The 18,303-nt window shown below is 37.1% G+C and overlaps 1 protein-coding gene across 16 annotated transcripts in view; it reads right to left on the reverse strand.

Annotated features, from left to right (window-relative positions):
• Positions 1–18,303, reverse strand: part of HDAC9 (histone deacetylase 9) — a 498,787-nt gene that overhangs the window by 120,963 nt on the left and 359,521 nt on the right. For all 16 annotated transcript variants that reach the window (XR_008237086.1, XR_008237087.1, XM_052800654.1 and 13 more), the window contains 2 exons: positions 16,782–16,902; positions 11,118–11,167 (listed from right to left, as the gene is read on the reverse strand). Coding sequence is in view for 14 of the 16 variants with exons in the window: in XM_052800654.1 (XP_052656614.1) it covers positions 11,118–11,167; positions 16,782–16,902 (171 nt within the window). In the remaining 2 variants the exon portion in view is untranslated. The remainder of the gene's footprint in view (positions 1–11,117; positions 11,168–16,781; positions 16,903–18,303) is intronic.

The raw sequence follows: 18,303 nt of genomic DNA on the forward strand, positions 1-18,303 counted from the left end.
TGGCATGTGTAGCAAAGCTAATACTCTGTAAAGCTACAGATGATAGAAATTAAGCTACCTGTCCCTGAAGTGGATGTGGAGGCATTAAAGAGGAAGGGAATGACTTAAGTGAAAAGAAATGTAGGTAACTTTTCCTGACTGAATGCAACTAATGTTTCAAGACCTGTGTGCAGAAATTCCCTGCTTTGCACTACAAAAAGAACGTGATATGAATGCTTCCTGCAAGAAATATCTATGTGGTAACTTGACTTTCACAATGAAGACTTCAAGCACACTGAAAATGAGCTAAGAAACAAGAAGCCTTGCAGCAGAGATGTTTCAGCAGATAGAAAGCTTGTACCGTAACCCCTCATGGCTGGAATAGTTAATATTAAGGAATACTGACTATAAAGTTTGAAAGTTACCAATGCCTTATACCGTGCTCAGGTTGTGGCATGTGTATGTGAAGGTGGAGAGGAAGGATGTGGAAATACATCTGAGAGAAAGATTGTTTAGTTAAAGACCTTTCTGCAATTGCTGCAGTTGCTGAAACTGAAAATATTACTTGTCCTGCTATTTACGTTTATCTGGAACCTACCTCAGAGAGGCAAAAGAGTAGTATGAATAATAATGCTAAAGCATTTTTAAAAGATATTTATAACTTACTTTTGCTTTACCTGTCCCTTCCCCTGCTAGAGAACCTCTTCACTCCTCATCCTCTGTTTCAGTCCTCCTTCCTCCAGAAACCTCCCAGCATCTGCCTAATGGTCACTGGATCACAGTTCTCCTGACGAGAGATGCTGCTCGCAGTCTGACACACCCTTCCATTTTTCACACCCTGCATATTTATCTGTGTGAGTTATTTCTCCTTGTTAAATAATTATTGTAAACTCTGAAGTTGCCTTAAATATACATCCACTGATAACTATATGGCAATATAATAGAGAGCCCAAGCTACTGCTTTGGGATGGATTCTGACAAAGCATCCTAGAGCTTGTTCACTCTCTCACACACACACACACATACACACAATTTGCGATTTAACATAAATTCAGCTTCCACAGTGGAATTCTCGTTTCACTCCTAAAAGGAATTAAAAACATACTTAATCGTTCATCCTGCTCTGGATTCCCTGCACAACTGTTGCCATCATAAAAATCAAAATCAGTCCTCCTAGGGTTACCACATGTCCGTACCAAAGATACTCTACTTATTCTCTGAGAATAGTTCAAAAATGCAGTCTGTCATCTACCTGTTGATGGAAATTTTGACCTGCGATGATCCTTTGATAGCAGTGATTGTATTCTATGTGTCCAATACCCTGGACAACAAGCTAAAAAGTAGCAGTTCTTTGCAGGAGTTTAAACTGATTCTTTGCCCTTTCTTTAAAGAGCAGAGGTTGGGCTCAACTGTTCTTGGATGGAAGTTAAACCAGTATGTATTTCAGATGGATACATTTCAACACAAATCTGGAAAAACTACTACATTAAAAAAAAAAATTCCAGTCCTTTGATATAAGTTGTTATAAAACTGAGAAGTAAATAAAATCTAGTCAGCTAACAATAGTGTAGCTATACACAGTAAACAAACTGATTAAGAAATCTGTGAAAAATAACATAGGAGAGTACAGACCTCCTCAGTGATACTGCAATTTAATAAAACTTGTGTATTGCAGAGCAAATTCCTGTGCTTTAGCTTTAAAAGCATTCAGAGTCTCACACTCTTCTACTTATGCCAGAGCAAACATGTTTCCATCACTGGTTTTTTTTTTTGTTCCCTGGCATGAAAATAGAAATTAAATATTTTCCTGAAGTGTTGCAACCTCTAAAAATTGTGTGTGGCATTTTGCTGTCACTTCCAGCAAGGAGTCTGTCATTTTCAGAGACAGTTTGTGCCAGCAAATACTAGCGCATAAGTTTGTAATACTTTGCTCCTGACCATGAGCAGTACAGCTTCCCAGGTGCCACACTCATAGCTCTCACCTCTCACTCCTACAGATGTCCTGGTGATCATTCATCACCTCCGTGACTTCCACTAAGAAGCAAAAGGTCCTCAGCGTGCTTCTCAGCTGCTGTTTCATCTCACCATGACTAAAGAAGCGAAGGTGTGCACATCATCTCCAAGGAACAACCTCTAATGAATGGCCTGTCAGCCATGTCTCTCGTTAAGGAACAAAGGAGAAAAAGTTTGCATGGCTGACGTCTCTTCCATAAATTCCGCATACAGGAAGTGTGTAAAAGTGGGCTACTTTAGAAAAAAAATATGTACAGTAAGCTTCCTTTATTTTTACTGCTATTTTACAGCTGTATCAGAGATTTGTTCTGTCAAAGGCATTTCCAGCTGCTTTAATCTAAAATGCCTGCCATAGAGAGTACCCAGAATATCAGCTTTTCATACTTTCTTGCCTACCAATGTGGTTTACAAATAAATTGTGAAGGGGATGTGATCTTTAGGCTCCAGTGAAATGAATAGTTCAAAGGATCATCACAAATCATTGCTTAAACAAAAAACATGGAATTCACTTGGGCTTGCATTGGCTTCTCTGTTGTGTTTGAATAATTCCAGTAGGAGAATTTATCAGCAATAATAATAAATAATTTTAGAGGCTATTAATTCTGACCCCAAAAGCCTCTTTCCAGGCAAGAACAAGAAATGTGGACAGTACATGTACCCACTGTATGTAGAATATTTAACACCTTTCAAGTTTTACCTGCCAATAGTGATCTAACTTGTAAAGCTATTATAAATCAAAGCCAATTTTCAGAAAATACTCAGTAAAAAAATTCCAAGTAAAAATTAATAATTGAATGTCTAGCAGAGTTACTGATGGTGGTGGTCAGCCACTAATAAAAATGCAGCACCCCTACTTCTATACAAAGAATTCACCTGAAAGTTTGTAAAAAAACCAAGTAAATATGTGAGGTCTGTATTAAAAAATAAATAACTTTGTACTCAAAATGAGAATCAGAAAAAAATCAGACTAAGTCAAGCTGAAGCCTGAATAGAATAATATCTTCAGAAGAAATAGTTTGATTCAGTTACTCAAACTAACTTTTATGACAGGCATTCAGAATGTCTGGGTCTCATAAAGTATACATTAGACACCCTAAAGGATCTCAAAATCTTAGTGAAACAGTGGTGTGTGGATCGTTGGTAGGGGGAATGGAGGGAGGATAGCATGGATTAGATGTGGATTAGAACTTGTTTTTAGAAAAAACTCATAAATAAAACACTTAGGCCCAGATTCAACTCTCAGATATGTGGCATATATCACCAGATGCTTGTAAAAAATGTTACTGCACTTTCAGACCTAACCCTGAGTACTCTATTAATTTAACTTGACGTTTGTTTTAGTATTTAACGGATTAGTGTGTGAAAATGCTTGTGCAACTGCCTTGTTATGTTTGATCATGCAGTTTCCAGGAGTTCATGGGCAAATAGAACAATGTGTAGTTGGTTGTAATGCATACAGTTACAGGAAATACAACTTTTATGTGTAGAATTCAAGCCTTATTTTTTAAAAGTTTCATCATTTGCTTCTGACCACATTTTAGCAATACATAGCATTTCAGCTTTCTTCTTGGATGTAGATGATCTTTATGTTAGAGGCCACCATGGAGCTGTGCTAGAACCTGGTGTTTATTCAGTCAAGCAACACATGAATATTTCTTTTTCAGAGAGCTTTCCTGTCCATCTTGGGAGCTAAATTCTATTAATAAACACGTGATGTGTTTTTAAAGTGAAAATGTGAATTCTGCTTTAGTTACAGAATTCCCATCAAATCCATATGTGTGTGTGATTAAGTCTGGGGAGAGTGAATAGTATTAGTAAATTGTATATGGTACTATTCCACTATTTACATTTAACATACGTATATATATATATAAAAAATGTTTCATATTCTGGCAAATAAGAAGGCTTTGCATAATGCTGGCCTTTGGCAACACAACAGTCATTAGGAAATGCACAAAATGAGGTAAGGTCTTTAAAGATTTGACTTTATGGTAGTTCATTAACTTCACAATAATTTTCTATGTTCCATACGTTGTATCTTTGTTTACAATTTTAATCTGGTCTAGTACCAAGGAAAAAACGTCCTCTGTTAAAAAGGGGAAAAAAAATTATCTGAGGGACCAAATTCTGTATTTGATGAGTTGGCAGATTACCACTCCTGAGCTTTCTATCCTTCCTGCTGCAAGTAATAGCAGTCTGGGACTAATCTAAAATATTCTGTTGTGCCTGCAGTGATGCCAAGGAACTATATCTCAGTTGAACAGTTTCACCTCTCACTGGTCTAAACATCAAGCTCTGTGGTTGATGGCACAGAGCCACCTCAGTGCCATGAAAGGACAAGAATAGGACAAAATGTCTGCCCTTTAGTATGAAGAGATTTTTTCCTTTTTTGTGGCCATGGTATTGATATGCTAAATGTTGCATCGTCTCCCTGCCCAGAGATGAAACACCATTGCACTTTCCAGATCCAGAGATGAAGTCTCTGTACCTCAGTAAAGGAAGAATATCTATTTTCTGCTCTGATCATCCAGATTCATGTTATCACACTTGTTAACTTTTTTTCCTAGCATGAATGTGCCTAAAATTAGGAACTTAGTTGCTTCAAGTCCCTGTCAATGAAGGAAATCACGCACCTCCAGTCAGTTCTTCTGATCTTAGGTGGACTGACTCCTGCTCTAGTGATGCACATGGCTCTCTAATGGTTATATAGGCAAGCAAGGGTGGTCAGGGTGCTGCTTTAGCTGTTTCAGTAATTTGTCTAAAATTAGGTATGTGAAGCTGGACAAGTGAGTCTTCAGAGAACTGTTGTTATTCTGAACTGAAAGTATGTAAATGTGCAGTTTTTATCTCATTTCCCTATTTCTTCTCTAGTTTGGCCACTCAAGGAAGCTGTGAGCTTGTCAGCTAGAAAGCCTACAATTCTTTATGCATAAGAGAGCTTGATTAAAGTGTAATGTCAGTTGGTCCATTCCTACAAAACATAGACCACTGAAACAGCTGGCTTTCATGAATTGCCAGAATTGATGGGGTATACCACCTAAAAAGTGCGTTCGCCAGCACAGCTGGTAGTACATCACAACCTCATTCCCTCATCCTGTGGATAGCCTAAGTATGTTTATCTGGAACTGCATTAAGTGACTAAGCATGCAGACCCTTGAATGCTCTGGGATGAGAAACTCCCAGCCCTCACTCTAGTCCCATCCCCACTGGCCTTGTGCCTTGGGGTGGTACCAGGACGGCCTTTTTGATCATATATTTTGATGACCTCTGCAGAAAATATCACAGAGTCAACAACGTGTAACTCTGAGTCCTAAACAGTCGTGCAAAATATATCAATTAAAGTATAATGTGCTGTGCCTGTGAGATTGTTTTGATTAAATCTTGCAATTTCTTTAGGGATGGTGAAGCTGCCAGAGGGGCTTAGGAGGTAAACAAGTCCTTTATTCCCAGTAGTCTCCTGCAATCTGCTCCAAAATGTTATAACTGGCAAATTTCAGTAGGTTGATAAGGCGACTCAGGTAAGTAGTTTAAACTAATAGGTGAATATGTTGGCAGCATGGTATATTAATGATTTTACAGTGGAACATATCATATTGAGGAGATGAGCTTCTAGGAATAACAGATTGCTTTCCCCAAACCAGGAAACAGACATATTTTTGGTTGATATTATGAAAGGACTATACCTATTTTGGTACAGCCTGGGATATAGGGGAAGGACACAAGTTAATACTAACATCTGTGTGGAGGTGATGTTTAATTTGAGTGCCCAAAGCATAGGCAGTCTGATTTCTTTACAGCCAGATTTGCATGCAGATATAAGGAGAGACCCCTAAGAAGCCCAGAGTCTAAAATCTGCTACAAGGAGACAATGCCATCGCCAATACTTCCTTAATTTTTACGTTATTGTACTGTGGTAATGGAACCAGACTGGTACCATTAGCTCCCATACAAATAAGAGGAATGAAGAGTCATAATGTGCAAAGGCTGAAAATTCTTCCTGGGCCCAGACTGAGAAGATCAAGGGAAGAATGAGAAGCAGCAGAAAACAATTTTTTGCCTGGATGAATTACTGAAGTTGTATACTAGTGAAATCTCGCCTTTCTTATTGCTTTTCTTCCTGTGTGGTCAGGACAAAAAGTAGTACTGTCCAGCTACCACAGCAAGGAATGCCAGGAAGAAATGCAACATTCAGAAAATATGAATATTTTGTAAGTTTTGTAAAAATGTAGAGAAATTTTATAGCTTTACTTTTCTTTTCTTGATAGCTACAGGCCAAATTCTTTTCTGATATGAAAGATCTAAGCTACACTTCAGTTAATGAAACAAGGCCAGCAGTTAATGAAACAAGACCAGCTTTTCCCAGCAGAAAAATCTCATCTCATCTCTGTTTTACTGCCATAACAGCAAAATTAGAGGAAATGCAATGGACTTTCCGTAACACGTACAAGCCATACTTGGCCATTCAGATGGCTCAATATTTAGCCCATGAACCACTCTGTTCAGTTCACTAAATATTTATTCTGCTAAAGCCTGATTTCTTGCAGGGTGGTGTTCTCCCCCAGCTCCTCCTCTTGCAATTGAAAGATCCGACTTTACAGGTTTGGAGCAGTGTCTTCTGAGGGTGGGGGGAGAGCAGGGAGGATTGGATAACTGCCCAATTTTGTATGATAAAAGTGAAATTCTCTTCTGTCTGCAGGACAATCCCCAGGGAACAACGTATGAAACCCAAACTTAAATAAAATCATATCCTGTTTGCAAACATCATATTCCCTTTGCTTCTCAGTAATCTGGACCCATAAACCCCAGCACAGCTTGAGAGCCCATTCCTCATCTAAACAAATGCCATAAGCCCCTTTATACTTTTACAACCATGTCAGAAAATAATATTGACTGCCAATAGTGATGTGATTGGAGTTGCCTCCTCTGAGCCATAAAAGAAGCAGTCTGTTATCAATTTCTCTAAATGCATCAAGGGAATTATGGGTCGGTTCAGTTCCAAGTTATAAATGACAATTCAAAAGCCGCAGAAGTGTTTGAAGCTGGGAGCCGATGATGACATTATCATAAAAGCCTGCTCTTCCTTGCTTTTGTGGGTTTTTTTGCCTATCAACTAGACAAAAAAATATGGCTGAGAAATGACTTCAAGATTTCTTCACACAGCAGCAGGTCAAACAGGCAGGAAAACAATCACTATTTTTAGTGACAGACTGAGGCAAGGAGATGAAACTCACTCCCATTAAAAGTAGATTTCTGTTTCTCTTATTTTCATTTTCACAGTACAACAGAAGAGGAGGAATTGCAATAGATGGATGCATTGATGAAATGAGCAGCTATAGCTCTAGTGGCTGTTCACAGATGAGAAATTGTGGAATGGTCTGATAATCTGCAGAACCGAAAAGTAATTTGCGATTATTCTCCTCATTTGGTCATTTCACCTGCAATCTACCCACCTGTCCTAGAAAACTTTTCACATTCCAAACCTCAGACCAGCTGCAAGAAACTATCTCTTGTTATTAAAACTGCTGGCCCTAGAGCTGCTAGTCTTTCTCCAGTACAAGGAATTTCATACCCCTGGTACTAGAATTCTTTAACAACAGTTGGTTCTGGAACAATGTTAAGCTTGAAAAAAGAAGAAAAAGCATTATTGCAAGAGGGAGGTCCCATAGTTCAGCAGATGTTATACTGCTGACCCTGGATAGTCCTCTGATAAAAAATTAACCATCATTGAAAGAAAACCTGTTATGGGCAAATTTAGGAGGATAGATTTAGACAGCTTTTTTTCTCTGTGAGATCTGTTCAGTTTGGCTGTCAGTATGAAACAGCTTTGTGCTCTTAGATAAGGTAGCTAATTATTACTTATATAGTTTCTTATAAAACTATAAAGTTTATTGTTTGATTTCTTCTGAAAGCCTAACATATACCAAGCCAAATTCACCAATGACCCTGACATAATCAGTCGCTATCACTACTTGAAAGAAAATTCATATGGATGAAAAATGTTTAGGAAATCAGTAAACAATATCTTTATATGCATTTTGCACTGGTACAAAAGATTTAGAGCCATGATGGAACAGGATCAGAAAGTATTAGTTATGGACACTCCCTCTTGTTTGCTTTCCAAAATTCTTAAAAAACCCCTTTCTTTAACTGTAAGTAACGTCCAAAGAAGAGGCTCTCTGATCTTGACTGCAGGTTATTGATGCTGTTAGAACAAAGATAACAACAAAATCAATAACATAGTAGAATTCAGGGTTACGGAGGTTAGTTGGACCTTTGTTTGTGAACAATGCAAGCCATACCAAACTCATGCCGATATAGCCTTTATAGTCCACCAGCCGATTATGTCTTCAATGCCTGTGAAGTCCTAGGTTCCAGTCCTTGCTCCAAGAGCAGTTTCCATTTTGTCCAGTGATTCTTTCACATGAAATATATAAGTTGTTTGTGGAGCAGAGGATCAGAGCTAGGACTTCACGTTATTTATGAATGTATGATAGGTAGATCATAGCCTTAGATACATAGGCTTTATCCTACTTATGCTCTGTCTTACTGGTCCAGTGCTCTTTCCAACAGTGGCACAGCTTCAGTGCATGGTGTGAGGGTCCCCAACCAGAAACAATCTATGATCTCCTCAGTGGTAACAACACCCGCTAAGAGATGGGGACCCTGATATTAATTCCAGCCTGGCAGTGGAGAGAAACGAGCCGAGGTTTCCCATCCCCTGTGTGAGTAGTCTAACCACTAATCTATTTAATCTATTTAATAATATTTAATAATAGAAGAGCTGCATAATAACAGCCAGCAAGGTCCCCATATGGTTAGAAGACAATAGGATCAAAGAGCTGAAAACCATCGTTCAAGAGGCAGCCATAAAGACTCCTTCAAGAATGGAATTCTTTTATTTCTTAATACTTTCTCACTGTATTCTTTAGCAAACAAGTAAGCAAGTAAGCAAGAAAATAAATGAGAACAAAAATAAAAAAGATTAATTCTTCCATCCCTCCTTAAAATCTTTGCATGAACTATTCTTACTGCTTTACATTGATTATTGCTTTATAACCCTCAATTAAGTTGAAAGCTACTAAGTAGCAATGCTTCTTTCTTTCTGCCATCATTTTTGAAAGTAAACTTAAGAATTGTTTTCCACACAGTTTGAAGCAGCTCCCTTTCCCAGAGCTCATCTTAACCAACAGACAGCTAAATATCACTGCAAGAGAGCTCCTAATCTGATTATTTACCTTGAAAAAGGTCATAACCCATTCCTTTAAAAGAGCCCCACAGCAAGTCTGACAATAATAATATGTAGAAAGGCAAACCAACTAGAAAAAAAATAAATAAAAGATCCATTTCTACAACATGTTCTTTAATCCAATTTCCATGATTTTAAATAAGAAATAAAGCAAACAGACTCAAAAAAGTGTAGATAAATTTAGATGCTTAAAAAAATGAAGTTATACCGAGCATTTCCAACTTGTGTTAGCTTTAGAATGGACAACATATTTTCATTAGTAGAAGGATTTCAAAGCACATCTCTCTTTATGATTTTCTAATACCACAATAACTTGTTTCGTAGGAAAATTTTATACTTCAATTTTCAAAGCATACCACAGTCCTATTTACTTTCCAAAGTCTTCAAAAAGATTTGTCAAGAAATTTTACATCAGCTCCTCTTTACTCAGAAGCCTGAACAACATCCTTTCTCAACTTTATTCACTCTTGTTCAATTTGCTCTAAACTTCTTAATAACTGCAACAACAGTGTGAAAAATTCCTTTTTTTTATATAGAATTATGTGCATATATGCATGTGTGTGTGCATATGTGCACACAGTAATGCACAGAGGTGCATGTGGACATGCATGTCTACATGTCAATGTGAAATGTTAGCTGATCCACATACAGAAATGACCCCCAAGTTTCAAAATTAGCAAGTTGTTAGTCACCGAGTTCCAAATTTTAGGCAGAATCCTCAGCAAGCTAAGTCCACAGTAGAGGAGCTGGAATGATTACCACTTCCTGATTCTTTATTCCTTAACCCATAGTTCAGAAATCCTCAAAAATTACTAAATACTGAAAGCTAAAATGGAATTTTGCTTTTTCATGTGTTAAAACCTTACAAAATTAGTATTTCTTCTGTCGGGTATCTTATAATAAAACCCCCCACTATCAACAATACTTTTATCCTTTTGAAGGATAAAAGCAGATAAAACTTTAGAAGGTTGCACTGGAAGTTGACCTCCAGAGATTGTGGCTTTATTCCTGCATACTCAGAAACAGTGAAAGGGAACTAAAATATATATGCGACACCCAGCCAGCCCATCAATATCTAGTAATATCATCATTTCAATTTGATATTGCTGACATCAGTAAATGATGGACCCAGCTGGACCAAAAGTGTAGAATACTTTTGTGGGGAAAAACCCTGTATGTGAAAAATTATTTCTCCCTGGTATTATCTTCACTAGAATTTAATAGGAGCATGATACCAACATCAGTAGAAATTCTCCATTCTACACGTTTTTCAATAATTTAGATTAATTCTTTTACCTAATGTTGCAACAGATTTTTGTCTGCAGATTTTTGTCTACTGTGTCCTAATATGCACAAGCTTGTGTTTCAGAATGAATCCATTTCAAAACAGGACATAAAAATGCTCAAATAATTTATTAGTTTAACAACACCCAAGTTATTAGCTAGCAGCTAGTGAGCACTTCTCGCGCTACATGTTAGCTTTGGTAATTTTTTTGTCCTTTCTGAGAAATGTAAAGCTATATTTTCTTTTCAACAGTACACAAAGCAGCTTCTCCAAAGCTCATTTTCCTATAACAATTGCACCCATGTTACTTTCCTCAAAAACAGAGCTCATGTAAAAAAACAAAAAGTGGGACAACTAAGAAATGTGCACATTATCACAAAATATGTTCCTATCTAGCTGTTCCATATGCTTATTGTAATGTACTGTGTCCTGTGTCTTTGAAAACACAGTATGATAATGGCTCAGGTTTCATCTCTACATTTTTTATCAGCTTCTGAAGACTTTGAACTGATAATGCAATAGTGCTAAAGAATTCATGAATGAATACATATGTTGCATGCTGTCCCTCTTGTGAAAAAACAAACATCTACTTACCCCAAGTCCCCCACAAGGCAACAGGGAAAAGAGTTTTTGAGACACGTTTCCTATATATTAAAGAAAAAAAGAAACAATAAGCATCATTTATCAAAAAGATATTTAAATACTGGAACAGTAATCACTCTTTACTGTAATTCAGATTTTGGTATCACACAATGAAAATGCCATATATTAGAATAAAAAATATTAATAGTTCTTAGAAAACAAATCAGCCATGGGACATTTAAGGTACTTTTTTGGAACAGTGACAAATCTTAAGATTGTAAGCAGTACTTTCAAAGAGTATAATGATTGAATCTCCATAGAAAGTCACTCTGAACTAGGGCGACTAATCATCCTGATAACTGCAGCTGATAAGCAGCTTGTCTAAGCTAGTCATCTCAGCTTCTTCTACAGCCAGTGGGGTGAGGCAGAAACCTCTACCCAACCTGGATGACTGATGGGATGAATTATACTTGAGAAATGCCTGTTTCTTTTCACTGACAACAGAGGCAACCTCATTAAGCTTACATGAAACTGATAACTAATTTCTTAACTTCATCTCTCAGAAAAAGTTTCTCCTTTGAAAATCAGAGCCTTAGTCCTCCTATTTTTGCAAAAATGCTGTTCTCTTCACTTACATACCATCAATGAATTCATCAATATTTTAAAAACATAAAATAAAATACTACTTGCTTCAGTATTACTCAGTAAAAACATTCTACTAAAGGGAACAAAAACTTAATAGGCTTTAGAATCTTAATTTCTAGCTTACTCTGCTCTATACATTAGATAATGTGATAGGGTTTATCTTAATATTTATACTCACTTTTTATTCATTCATGTTTTCTTTTTTTGTACCACTAAACTCAGTGTTTGTCTTGATAAGGACAATATGAAAACCGGGTAAGGATCTCAGGATTTGATGCAGTTCCTATCCCGGTATGTAATCTGATCCTAAGGCAGCTGTGGGAGAGAACATAAGCTTTTCCCCTGCCGTATCACAGAACTGGCTTTGTAACTTTGCCATCTGGAGGAAACGTTAGATAGTGAATCACTCAAGTAACCTAGAGGAGCCACCCATTGTTATGGAAGGGGCGAACGCTGCAGTTACTCATGTTTAGCAGGTGCCAATGAAATGCATAAAGACAATTATAAGCCATCATCTTTGAAGTATGAGAGATCAGACTGCAAGGTCTGAGACGAAGAAAGTGCTTTACACTTCGAGTAAAATCCAAGATGCATTTTTAACCAACTAGAGGCCTTTGATCAGTTTGCACAGTGTGCAAGAGAAGGCAAACAAAACCTCCTGTGGAGCTACTAGGGGAAATGCAGGTGCAGCAGCTATGCAGAGTATTCTCATACTGTGAGTCCTAATGGCCTCAGACATGCAAGGAAATGTTGGCTGGAGGAGATTGTCAGAGCAGAGGTACAGAAGGATTTTCCAGATCTCATGCTAAGCAGATCCGGGGACCAATGCAAACAGCAATTTTTCACTTTTTACAGTGGGGAAGATCAAAAAGTCTTGAGCAGATAACTAAAAAATTAGTGCTGTTCAAGTGCCAGGAGACATTAATGGAAACATAAGCTGTAATTTGAGATAAAGAAGGCATTTTTAGAATATTGAATGACTAGATGTTTTTTCTTAAATTCCGTTGCAGAGTTGGGACATAAGAGAGAACAGATGAATTCTCATTTATCTCCCTGCAGCCGGGCACATTGTGCATGGTAAACACTATTAAAAACAACAAACACAAAGTAAAAACAGAAAAGCAGATGGTGAGGAAGGACACTAAAATCAATCAACAGATAGTTCTAAAACTGGGGGAAGCAAGGGGGAAAAAACCACAAAGCCTTTTCAGTGTATCAAGAAACTTGCCAGGATACTCACTTCTTGTTGCACGATAGTAAAAAAAAGCAGATAACAGACTTTGCAGAACAAGAAAAACATTGAGATTTCATGAAAAGAACAGCGGGGAAAAGTTCCACTAAGAGAGAGTGAGGCCATCACTTAGCTAGCCTCACAAAAAGAAAAGAGCTCACAACACTCTGCCATAAATGAAAATCAGTAGCAAAAAGCAAACCCTGAAAATGAATTGAAGTGAGAATTTCCCATGATCTTTGGAGCTGATGTCCTAGCAGAACTTGGTAAATAGCAGTCATTTTCCAGTAACACCCTTCCACACTTCAGGATACCTCCAGCATAATAATAAAAAAGATAATGGGATACTTCAAGTAAGATAGAAGACAGATTTTAAATAATCATAATTTTTTTGGCTTTGCATCAGGACAGAATTTGCAGTCACCAGCAAATCACTTAAGAAAAAAGATCTTTTAGATAAGATTCAGTACAACAATTTACTGGTAGAGCTAGAAAAATTATCCAAGATTTGTATTCTAAAATTTCAACCCACAAAGGCAGTAGAAGCTAGTTAGACAAATCAGGTGCTGAGGCACCCATCACTGACTGAGGTCAGGGCCCCCACAGAAGCCAAAGAAGCTGCTTAGGAGGTTGACAATTGGGGACTGAGAGTCTGATGAGCAGGAAAAGTGATTGGTGAAAACTCTCTTTCAAAAAGATAAATTTAAAAGTGTGTTCAAGTGTGAAAAGTTGCGGTTGGAGGAACCTGTTTTCAGTATCATCCCTCAAGAATGAAGCCATTTCTGCTAAGTGGTCATTTTTTCACTAACTTGAAATTGCAATTGCACAGATACTCTGTGAATGTATCGTTTAGTTCTATTCTAAATACTGCCCCACTATCAGGGATTTGTTGACAGTATATTTCTCAATTTTACAAATTTGTAATTATTGGAAACTTGATTTTTAGAAACACTTTCTTAGTTATGGTTGGAGAGGGAAAAAGAAAACAAATTTGTAAGACCTGTTTGATAACTGTTCTGCCCTTGAGCTTATTCAAAGAGATTTGAAAGGTGGTACTCTGTCACATGAAACCGTAATGTGATGTGACACATAGTCTGTATATTAGTTTCCTTCATGTCAAGACATTGTAGTGCAACATAACATGTTGCTTAACACACTACACTGAAATACAATCAGTCGAGATTGTATCAAGAGCTCAACTACACAATAGTGTAGAACTTGAAGTGATCATTTGCAATAGCTGCATTTGTAGGCCCTGATGCAGGGAAAATAAAGCCAAGAGTTCAAGCCAGTTTATACTCTGAAACCATTAAGAATATGTGAATGATAACTTTGTGCATAATTCTCACTGATTTCAGTAGTTTACACCTGTTTTGCTTTGCAGTCTTCAGAACAGATTTTTTTTCCTGAACAGGGACACTGAAATAAGAGTTTATTGACAAGTAGCACATTTCTAGACCCAGTTGTACTTAAATTTCATTCCTTCAAGTGTTTCTTTTCTGTTTGAAAGGTACAGAAGCTGCTCATTAGAAAAAAAAAACAAAACCAAAAACAAACTTCAGACAAAGCAGATGTAGTCTTCTGAACAGGGAGAGGGAACAAACGCTTTTCTGGAGCACAAGTGGAGAGCAAATGGTGCCTTTGTCTTTTTGGGTGGGTAGAGGAGTAAGGAAAGGAATGGTTAGGTCCTCCTTTTCATTAGGATGCAAAGCCACAATTTGATGGAACAATTTCTGTAGAAAAAAAATGCACTTTCATTGAAATAGAAATGTTTTATGAGATTATGTTGTTATTGATGACATTTTTTATGAGAAACATTTCCTTTAGATATTTCTCCTTTGCAACACATCATTTTGAATTTCTATACTATACCAAGATGTAAATTTTAATGTCAGGATTGGTTAGGTTCAACCTCACTGAACTGGGGACAATGAAAGGTGGAACAGTCACGCTGCATTTTGGCAAAACGTAAGAGACAATTAAGTTCCTTTATACAAGAGTCTGGAAGCCCAAATGATTAGAGCTTCCAACCAAAAAGCAGGCACATGCAAAAGCATGTGAGAAGGGTGTTTCATTGACTGTTGTCTTGGTAAAAGGCCATGTGAGATGCAGCAAGAAAACATCCTAGAAACAGAGACAGAAGAGGGCATTAAGCCAAGGATACACTCAGAATATATGCTAGGAGTGTGATCTTGATATAAACTTAGAGAGTAAATGTTTTCGACTAAGTGTCAAATAAAAAAGGCAAAGAGTGTCAAGTAAAGAACTGTGGGCAAAGAAATGGTTTTCTGAGATTGGGTAAACAGCTTTCTGCATTCTTTATACATGGGCAGAAACACAGCAAGGATACCTGGGTCCATTCCTTTTTTGACCTCATAGCTGCAACTACACACTGCATCCCATATGCTGGTCAACTACTGAGATCCAAGATGGGAATAATATTTTATATCAATGTGTGCTATATTAAATAATGTGAAAATTAAAATGAAATGAATCAAAACCAACGAAATTTAAATTAAATGCTTGACTCTATCAAAATGGAACATTTTGACAATGTTGATGAACTCAAATCAAAATGTTTCCAAATTTTCATTTTGCAGAAATTTAGAGCTTTTTCTTGGAAACACTTTTTGGTTTGGATTTGTCTTTTTTTTTTTAAGGGGGATTTCCTACCTTGGAAATTCAAGCTCCTGAGAGTCTATCATACTGTAAGTATTTTTCAGTTTTGATGTGGCCTTGGCTAAGATGTATAAACTTAGATAACATTGTGATCAAGACATTTCTCTTATCTACAGTTATGACTCACTGAAGCAACAGTCTGCCTTACAGAAGAAACTCTTAGCAATAGTTTCCAAAGCAAAATAATTGCTATGTATTAGTAGAACTGTGGCAGCAATTTCTTTTGATGGCTAGTATTGTTTTTGTTTGGGTTGGGTTTCATTACATTTAGGGAAAGCTCCACATCTTAGAATAAGTGTTATAAAAATAGCTGCGAATTAGAGTGTTGCATCCAGTGTGCTGGGACATAAAGGGCAGGATTTCACTCACAGATTATTTCCAAAATGCACTACTTTTCTGTGTGTTCCCTTTCACATTCTCTGTAGCAGGTCTGCCAAGTGGATCTGCTTCATCTTACACTCATGGCAGAGCTCAATTCAACCCCACTTTTCTATTATAAAAAGCATACACTGAGCATTGGCTGTGCATGAAGATATTTGATGTGAAAATCCTGTCAGTTTTCTGCTGTTCTGTACATCCATAGGTCCATTTAATATTTTAATATGTATTTTTCCCCCCTGTTATTCAGAAAGATGTCATATCCTGCATAATGGGAAAGCATTAAAATAAAGTTCACTTATTAGCAAGACTTAGGCATGGTATCTGCACTTAGTGTGGCTGAAATAATTGAAATAAAGCAAATGAGAACAGCAAACAAGCAATTCTGTCAAGCAAGTGTATCTTAAACTCCTGTTTTCAAATCAAAGAACACAAGGAGATAGAAGACCAACCGTGTTCAAAATTGCCATTGACCTCCAATGGAGAACAAATACAGTAAAGGGTCAACACTTTGATGATTTTTGAAGCAGATGAGGAGAAACTTCTATTGCTGCTTTCCAGCCTGTGCATTTTGCTAATCTATATTTGGCTTCCATTGTAACATTCTCCTTCCACATAGCAATGCATTTGGAAAAAGTGAATTTTTGTCACACTGCTTGCCAAGTATTTTAAACTGACACCAGCTATGACTAATGACAGTGCTGGAATGTGCTGTTCTCAGTAGAATAGAGGCCTGTACAGACCTAGGAGTTTCCTGGGGTCCAGCTTCTGTCTGTTCAGGGGGCTGGTGCCATACAGCAGTGAATGATGTTCAGAGTGAACCAGCTGTATTTCCTCCAGACTGGCTTTTCGACCTCGAATTCGCTGAAAGAAAACAGCAGAGGCCTACAATATTCCACTGACAATATTTAGGGAGAAAAAAAAAAAAAAGTAAAGGTCCGAAATAACATTTAGTATGATTAATAATGGGTTGAAATTGCGTCATGCAGGAATGTGACACTGATTTGTTTATTAAAGTAATGCTATATGAAAAACAAATGCGTGTGTGGTTTATCACAAATGCTTCACTTAAGTCTTAGCAGAGTTAACTTCATACAGGGTTTCACATACAAGAAAAAGAAAAGATTCTGCCTCTTTTCTACATTATATTAAGAGATACAAACCAAAAGGTGAAATATTTTTTAAGTAAGAAATCTGGCTAGAAAAATTCCAGTTTAAAGAGCAAAAACTTCTTCACACCTGTAAGCTGCAGATGTGTTCTGAATGAGGATTAATGTTTTTTGCATCACTACTAGTACTTGTGACTTATGCTGCTAGGAAGAACATGATCATAGTAAGGAGAGCCAGGGAGAAGAAGAAAATTAAAGTTTAAATGCTTTAATAAAATATTTCTATATCTTTTCATTTTTTTAATGTATGTTTGATATCCCCAGATCATTTTTGCTGTTACACATGCTGACTCGCTTCCTTACATTTTTGTAAGTAAGTGGATTTTGTCTCTTTAATTGTTTCTCCAGCCTGTACCCTCCGCACTTAAATCAGTGTTAAAAAATCTGGGATGTCTTTCTATAAATCCATTGAAATTTAATCAGTTTAGGAAGGAAGAAAGACAGGAGAAAAGGAAGAAAAGATAAAACTAACACTTTCTTATTCAGCAGATCTGCTCCTTGTATGTATTTGGAGTTACAGCTTGTCATAAAAATATTTACTTCTCTCCTAGTGCTCATGCTGCACAGCCTTTGCAGACACAGCATGAAGCAGATTTTGTTCAGGTTTGGGCGTAATAAACAGCACTGTCAACAAAGTTCTGGTCCCACGATCATCTTTACTGTTGATATTGGATAACGTGGGGAGAAAACAGCCTATTTTTAATGTCTTGGACTCTATTTGCAGATCTGATCCTTATGAACACCTGGGGCAAAACCTCTCACAACTTAGACTGTGGATCTGTCCGCCTGCCAAGGTCTCCAGATAAACAGGTTATCTAAACAGAAGTTATCTAAATAGACCATCCTATTTTTAATAGACTGATTAACCTGTTACAGAAATGCCACTCAATTCTCATTTCTTAGAGGTTAAGTTGTAATTGTTATTATATCCATCACCTACTCATGCACATCAGAAAGCACCAACCTCTTCACTAGGAGAAGAAAGCAATATTATAAATATTAAAGAGAATGTGCACTGCGGAAGAAAGAAGCTGCCAAGGGGGGTCAGAAGAACCATGCACAGTTTATATTGAGTTAAGCAGTGGCAATTTTTTCT

This window comes from Harpia harpyja, chromosome 1 (assembly GCF_026419915.1).
Source record: "Harpia harpyja isolate bHarHar1 chromosome 1, bHarHar1 primary haplotype, whole genome shotgun sequence".
Classification (NCBI taxonomy): domain Eukaryota; kingdom Metazoa; phylum Chordata; class Aves; order Accipitriformes; family Accipitridae; genus Harpia; species Harpia harpyja.